Here is an 8,118-nt window from a genome sequence, read left to right as displayed (position 1 = left end):
TACTCATATATGTTTGACTAAAATAAATAAAAAATAAAAAATATTGATAATGTGAAGTTGTAATCATTTATAAAGGATATTGATGTGATAACAGGGATGTCGTGTGAAGAAGGTGTAACATTAATTTTTTTTTTGTAGATAAGTTGTAATAATAGCCTTCAGCCTAACAAAAAAAAAGGAGGGGCAGACATGTGAAGAATAAAAGTACAAGGAGCTTTGTGTAATTTTCTTTAAAGTCTTCTTTATAGTAGCTGGCCGTTGGACTTAAATTTCCAATTTCCCAAATAAACAAAAAATGGAGAAAGAGAAGTGAGAGATGGTCAGACCTTTAAACGCATAGCATAGGGCTTGTCGTTGCCTCCCTCTCATTTTTCGAATTCCTAGCAGCAGACCGTTCGCTCTCTCCTTTCTCCATCCAACACAACACAGACAGACAATCGCACACACAATTTCTCCGCAGTTTTTGATCGCAGATCTATCGGAACTGTCTTCTTGCTTCCTCTACTTTTGTAATCAGAATCCTCGAATGCGTCAGTGAGTTTCTTGTTCCTTTTCCGTTTATAATTTTTGGTCTTTTTTGATAGATTGTTGAATCGCTATTGATTTTCGACTCATGAGTATCAAAATCCTTGACTGAATCGAAAATTTGTCAAGAAATTCGATTTTTTGTTCCAGTGACATGCTTCTTCGCCGAAAAATCTGTTTTTACCCAATTTTCGTTCTTTAGGTTTTGTTCGCATTCGGAAAGTCTAAATTTCTTGATGGAGTTTCTGCCATCGTAATTGATTTTATTTCCGTGGTGTGAAATGTGATGTTGATCTCCAGTATTAGGGTTTTATACGCTTCATTTTTTTTTCAGAATCTTTTGTGTGAGTAGCTCCTCCTTCAACCCCCAAGAGTAGCAAACTGATAATGGTTTGTGGGAGATCGTATATAGAGAGTTACCAGCAAGTGTGGTTGAAGGTTTGCAAGAAGGTTCTCAGGGATGGAAAGTGATCCGATCTACACAGTTTCTTCTTCTGATGGAATTAGCCAGGGACTTCAAAAAATTCGAGATATACATGGGTATAGATATTACTTACAGTGTCAAAATATTTATTTCTTTTGTTTGTTTATCATTGTTGCCATGTAATTTAGTTGATGGAAGCCTCAATTAGACTTTGTACTTAGTAACATATGCTGCTGTTTTTAGGAGGACAACTGGCCCTACAAGGCGTTCAACAAAGGGGCAATGGACTCCAGAAGAGGTATACAATGTTATCAAGAAAGTTTTGACTAGTGGACATATTTCTATCTGTATGTTTAGTTTTTTGGATTCTTAACTTGATGATGGATCATTGCTCTGTTATAGGATGATATTTTGTGTAAAGCTGTTCAGCGGTTCAAAGGCAAAAACTGGAAAAAGATAGGTATGTACTACTACACATCTTTTTGTTGGATCTTAAACTATCTACAATTGGCATCATTCCCTTTTAGGTTACAACTTACAAGACATTCAGACATGTTTTGCATAAAAATTGATCCTGATACTATCCTCAATAGTTGATTCATTGACAATCACAATTTTCACTTTCACCCAAGGAGTAGTACTTTGCCTTAAATCCCTAATTGTTGAAAATGATTCATACTATTATAAAGTAAAAACTTCATTAAAGTCTAATGTCAATTTTGATTCAGCCGAATGCTTCAAGGATCGAACTGATGTTCAATGCTTACATCGGTGGCAGAAAGTTTTAAATCCAGAACTTGTTAAAGGCCCTTGGTCAAAAGAGGTGAGTCATATAATGTTTTATCGACATTTAGTTTCTTATTTATTTTTTTATAACATAATATCCATTGTATTCTTAACAAATGTCAGGAAGATGAAGAATTACTTCAACTAGTAGAGCAATATGGACCCAAAAAATGGTCAACCATTGCACAACAGTTACCTGGTCGCATTGGTAAGCAGTGTCGTGAGAGGTAAGCTTACTGTAGTTTATGTTCATGTGTGTGTGTGTGTGTGTTTTTTGACTATTATTTTAAATATGTAATTAGATCATATATATATATATATATATATATATATATATATATATATATATATATATATATATATTATCAGTTGACTTTGTAAAAATACATCCAATATCAGCAAAAGTTGCTGTAATTGAATGACATTGCTATAAATGAGTAAATTTTCAAAGAAAAACATTGTAATGGTTTTTTTGAGGAATCACACAATGCATTGCCCTTATGTTGTGTTTATAAATTGTATTTTATAATATATCCAGGTGGCATAATCATCTGAATCCTGCCATAAACAAGGAGGCTTGGACTCAAGAAGAGGAGTTGATGTTGATTAAAGCCCATCAGTCTTATGGAAATAAATGGGCTGAGCTCACTAAGTTCTTGCCTGGGAGGTATATATGCTATGCTTACTTTTATATTCAAAAACAATATAACAATTTTTATTTTCTACAGTATAAAATACTACACTTTTTAATTGTTGCATAAATTGGTAAAAGTAAAACATTATTGAAACATTTTGTTGTTGTTAATTGGGTCTCAGGACAGATAATGCTATCAAGAATCATTGGAACAGTTCAGTTAAAAAGAAACTGGAATCCTACCTGGCATCAGGCTTGCTTACACAGTTCCAAGGTCTGCCATGTGTCACTCATACAAATCACTCAACTCCTACTTCATCAAGAACACAACAATGTAGTGGAGACAATAATAATAGCATTCATAAAGATTTTGAGGAAATCTCTGAATGCAGCCAACCCTCAACTTTAGTCAGATGTTCATCACAGTCCCATCATGACATGGCAAACGAAATGGTGGTAGATGATGACATGGCAGACACAATCGTTCTATACACCACAGACGATCCCCAAGAAAATTTGAATCATGGGAATGAAGAAGGGCAGCCTTCCTCCAATGAATTCCAAATTCAGAGTACAATGTTGAGGACGGAATCGGAATTGGAAAACCCGGATTCAGTTTTGAGAGAGGACCCGGAATTGCCAACTTCGGATTCAGTTTTGAGACAGGAACCGGAATTGCGAAACCCGGATTTGATTGTGAGGGTGGAATCGGAATCAGATTTCTTGCAGTGTATAGATGTTGATCAGAACAATGTTGTTGGTTTTGATATGGATCCACACCCACGTGAAGGATCATCTGATTCCTTATTTTATCAACAACCCAACTCCGGAATCCCTGATTCCGAGGCTTCAAATCCGGAATCATATTATTCTCTCTTGATGGGGACTGCATCCGATCAATTTAACGCTCTTTCTGTTGGAAACCAAGAATTCACTGGACTTATTTACAACTCCGGAATCCCTGATTCCACCGATTCTCATTTCATTAACGATCAAGATAATGTAGGGGCACAAGAAGAAGTAAATGGCACTCAAATTCATCCATCAGTTGATGACAACAGTGGTTTTCAAGAAAACGTTACTCAAACCCATCCATCAAATGACGAATCCCATGTTTTACAAACAGAAATGAATCCAGGATTCCTATCTTATGAGCCACCACAGTTTCCATCATCAGACATTCCGTTTTTTAGCTGTGATTTGATACAATCTGGTGGAGAATTACATCATGAATATAGTCCACTTGGTATTCGTCAACTTATGATGACATCATCAATGAGCTGTTTCAGTCCATGTAGATTATGGGACTCCCCTTCACGCGATGACCCTCCTGAGGTGGTGTTGAAAAATGCTGCCAAGACTTTTATGTGTACACCATCGATTATGAAAAAGAGAAATCGGGAATTGTTGTCACCTTTATCTGAAAAAAGATGTGGGAAAAAGGTGGAATGTGTCTCCATTCTTAACATGGCTAAAGATAAAGAAAATTTGAATCCACATGATGAATTATCAGCTCAAAAAGAGGGGAACAAAAACACAAACACAACAGCAAAAGTGAGTTTTGAAATATCATGACTTACATCACTTTATGAAAGAATTATTATTAACATGTTTTTGAATTGTTGTTAGGTTGAAGATCCAAGTGGAGGAGGAGGAGGAGTTGTTGAACAGAATTTAGATGATTTATTATTTTCTCCCGATAAATTTGCAAACAAGTTATATACTACACCTAAGGGCCCACGTGCTGCTAGAACAACACCTGGAAGAATGAGCTCAAAGAGAAACAACAAGGGGGGAGGTGGAAGTCGGTTTGGTGCATCCTCTGTACAATTACAATCTTGCCCTTCATCATCAGAACCTCTTGAAGTTACTGTTGATGATGCCGTGGTTGAAAACTCCGGAATGTATGTATCATTTTTTTTTTAAAAAAATCTATTTGATTTTAATCAGATTGTAACTGAAAGTGCATTGTATAGATTTGGGGAAACTCCATTTAGGAAAAGTTTGGAATCACCTTCTGCATGGAAGTCACCTTGGTTCTCTTTTGTGCCTGGTCCAAGAGTTGATACAGATATTACAGTTGAGGTAATATTACAATTTCTTTTATATTAACAAAAAGACCAAAATACCCTCTGTTTTATGTTTTGTGTGCTGTTTTTGTTTGTAGGATATGGGTTACTTTACGAGTCCGGGTGAAAGAAGCTATGATGCTCTTGGGTTAATGAAACAGTTAAGTGAACATACAGCTTCAGCATATGCAAATGCTCGGGAGGTTTTGGGAGATGAAACTCCTGATTCCATTCTAAAGAAAAGATTCTCAGAAAAAGGCGAAAAGACTCGACAAGAATCAAATCTTCCAGTATGTTTATTTTCTTTGCTTTTTTTGCAACTATTATTATATCTGTAAAAAAAGTTATTCTTTCAGCAACCCCTGAGCTGACACACACACACACTGATAGTGGTTGTGGTTTGCATGTTTCACTTTTTTTTTTTTTTTGTTTTAATAATTTGAGATTTATTGTATGTTTTGCAGAGTGAAAGAAGGGTGTTGGATTTTAGTGAATGTGGGAGTCCAAGGAAGGGTGGTGGTGGTGGTGGTGGTGGTGGTGGTGTAAGTTTGACAAGCCCATCTTCCTACCTCTTGAAAAGTTGCAGGTAGAGATTGGGGAGTGGTGGTCAATTTGTACAACAAACATCTTAATTTTTATAAATTTTATATATTTTTGATATCAAATTGCCATTTGTTGTGTTAACATATGGATTTCTCTTCCTTTCTCTACCTGACCCATATCCTATTTTGAATTAATATAAACTTAATTAAAGTCATCGTATATCTATATCTATATATCTTATCTGTGAATTCGGGTACTTGAGTAGTTGTGTTCTTTGTTTGGGCATATCAATATGTTTAATAAACAGGTTGAGAAATCTCAACTTGACGCAACGATTAAATGGGTTGTATGTTCGATAAATAAGTTGAAATTGGGTTGGACTTATTTAATGGGTGATTGAGATTGCTTATTTTAAGTGTTGAATGATTTATTGTGGTTTGTCGCCAATAATAAGTTATTTTAATTGTTTGGATATGAGAATATTAAAAAAACCTATTCATGTAAATAATAAGTTTTTGATAAGTTGGTTTCTTATTACACGTATAAACAAACTTGTCAAATATTTAAAAATAATTTATCATCTTATTACTTTTTGGCACCACATAAGTTAATTCAAACAAATTTGTCAAATATTTAAAAATAACTTATCATCTTATTACTTTTTGGCACCACATAAGCTAATTTAAATGTTTTTTTAGAATTTTGATCATCTTCAATGATAATTTTTTCTAAAGATTTTTACTATTTGAAAAAACGTTTGGAAAACTTTTTACCATTGAAAAAGAAACCGTTTTTTCTAAAGTTTTTTACTATTTTTCTCTAACCTTTAAAAAAAATTAGGATTTCTCATATTTGATCCATATATTTAATAACACTTTATTTTATACCTTTGTTATATTTCAATCTTAGATTTGCTTAATTAATTAATTAATTCAATAAACAAAATAAAAATGATATTTTATAGAAAAGTTATAAATTTATCAAATATTATAAAATATTGCAGTTACATAATATTTTATTGTTTTTTCTTTCTGTAACTATATATGTGAGAATTTTATTTTCTGTAGTTTTGGCACCACATAAGTTAATTCAAACAAACTTGTCAAATATTTAAAAATAACTTATCATCTTATTACTTTTTGGCACCACATAAGCTAACTTAAATGTTTTTTGTAGAATTTTGATCATCTTCAATGATAGTTTTTTCTAAAGATTTTTACTTGTAACGACCCAATTTTCATGACCAAAAATTTCGTTTTAAAAACATTACTTTAGAAAATATTAAAATCAAAAAACATTGTCTGATCGAATCATAACACAAGTGAACCATGTCTAAAAGCCAATTCATACATTCAATCAAAATATCAGAGTACAAATCCCAGTGAAGCTCGTAAATGCGGAAACCGGAGAGTGTGTGTGTATGACATGCTGCTACCGCGCCGGCTCCTTTCCCCTAGCTGAGGAGGTACCTGAAACCAAAACTGAAGACTGTAAGCACAAAGCTTAGTGAGTTCCCCCGTCGTACCACATACCATACAAACACGTAACTTACATACTGCCAGGCTATTCTGGGGTGCCTGACTACCCGGTACGACCGTTCTGGGGTGCCGTCCTACCCGTGTCAAGCCATTCTGGGGTGCTGACTACCCATGTCAAGCCATTCTGGGGTGCTGACTACCTGTCGGTCCTAACAACCGACCACAGGGACTGGTCCCCTCATACTACCTCTATCGCATATAACATAACAAGCCAGCATGCAAACATATCATCATATACTATCAGACATATCTTGGGTGTCTGACTACCCTTCGGTCCTAACAACCGAACTCGACTACTATCACATACAACATATCATGCTAGCATATAACATATCAGGTAGTAGTAAACCTAGATGATATCACAAAGACAATCATCTACCATACGTCTCCTACTGGTGGGTCGGCGTTGTGGCCTTAGACCCACCGCTACTGGAAGGTAACTCACCTCGAAGTAACTGCTGATCTGATCGGGAACTGACTGCCTACTGCTGCTACTGCTACTGCTCCGGAAATCCTCCGGCTGCAATTCCCACAATATACCCAATCAAACACTGCGCACTGACCTTTGGGTAAAAAGACCATTTTACCCCTGACCATGCCCTAAGTCAAAGTCAGAGTCAACTTTCAGTTGACCCGACTCGCCGAGTTGGCTTTCCAACTCGCCGAGTCCCTATCCAGACGACTGCCCTGAATCCCGATCCTACCCGTCGAGTTAGGCGACGACTCGACGGGTTTACCTTCTTAACCAATATTCAAGTCCTTCATCCTACTCGCCGAGTTGTATGAACAACTCGTCGAGTTCATCTTCATCCGATGAACACTGATGCTAAGACTCGTCGAGTTGTATGAACAACTCGTCGAGTCCATCTTCATCCGAAGAACACTTATGCTGAGACTCGCCGAGTTGTATGAACAACTCGCCGAGTCTGTTCTTGATCTAAAGAGATTGCCTTGAACTCGCCGAGTCAAGGCATTGACTCGCCGAGTACCTCCATAGATGAGTTAAGCTTCCGACTCACTGAGTCACACCCCGTGACTCACTGCTCACTCGACACTACGAAAAGGGGACAAACTCGGAGACTCGCGAACAGACTCGCCGAGTCATATGAACGACTCGCCGAGTCGTTGCCATGCATCCACTAAATACACAGATTTGCTCGATTCCAGTCCATGCCATTCACAGATCTGGACTTCTAGGACACGAATCACACGTAAAGTTTCCAACTTTACGTGTGGATATTCACCAATATGGATTTTAGGGCTCAAAATGTCTCAAAAGGGGTAGATCTAGGGCTAACAAGCAACATTGGGCCATAAAGCTAACAGATCTGAGCTCCTGGAGCTCAATCTTGCCTAGATCCAGAGGCCAAACATCTTATTACGACATAAAATGCACATACAAGCTTGGGGATTTGACCAAGAAGGACCCCAAATGAAGTTTTAAGCATAGAATCAAGGGGAAAACGGGTTATACCTCAAAGGAACTGCTGGAAGAACACAAATAATGCCTGGATGGCTTCCCTTCTTCTGGATCTACTTCCTTCCTCCTTCCCAAACCTTCAAAAACACACACACTAACCTCAAACTCTCAAAGAATAG

At 36.6% G+C, this 8,118-nt stretch overlaps 1 protein-coding gene across 1 annotated transcript; it reads left to right on the top strand.

Annotated features, from left to right (window-relative positions):
- The first annotated feature begins 272 nt into the window (after positions 1–272).
- On the top strand, positions 273–5,195 carry LOC145052673 (transcription factor MYB3R-1-like). The gene is made up of 12 exons (XM_079000527.1): positions 273–534; positions 860–1,065; positions 1,193–1,247; positions 1,352–1,409; positions 1,678–1,772; positions 1,859–1,962; positions 2,274–2,402; positions 2,552–3,923; positions 3,999–4,273; positions 4,346–4,454; positions 4,537–4,728; positions 4,903–5,195. Exons 2-12 carry the CDS (start codon positions 986–988, stop codon positions 5,026–5,028), a joined length of 2,595 nt encoding a protein of 864 aa, XP_078856653.1. The 5' UTR covers positions 273–534; positions 860–985; the 3' UTR covers positions 5,029–5,195.
- The last annotated feature ends 2,923 nt before the right edge of the window (positions 5,196–8,118 follow it).

This window comes from Lactuca serriola, chromosome 5 (assembly GCF_051521515.1).
Source record: "Lactuca serriola cultivar US96UC23 chromosome 5, Lser_US96UC23_V15, whole genome shotgun sequence".
Classification (NCBI taxonomy): domain Eukaryota; kingdom Viridiplantae; phylum Streptophyta; class Magnoliopsida; order Asterales; family Asteraceae; genus Lactuca; species Lactuca serriola.
This window is presented reverse-complemented; position numbering and strand designations above follow the sequence as displayed.

Coding starts and splice junctions, on each gene's coding strand:
- LOC145052673 (XM_079000527.1), top strand. CDS start 986: ATGGAAAGTGATCCGATCTACACAGTTTCTTCTTCTGATGGAATTAGC. Junction 1,963..2,273: donor GGTAAGCAGTGTCGTGAGAG/GTAAGCTTACTG, acceptor TAATATATCCAG/GTGGCATAATCATCTGAATC. Junction 4,274..4,345: donor GTGGTTGAAAACTCCGGAAT/GTATGTATCATT, acceptor TGCATTGTATAG/ATTTGGGGAAACTCCATTTA.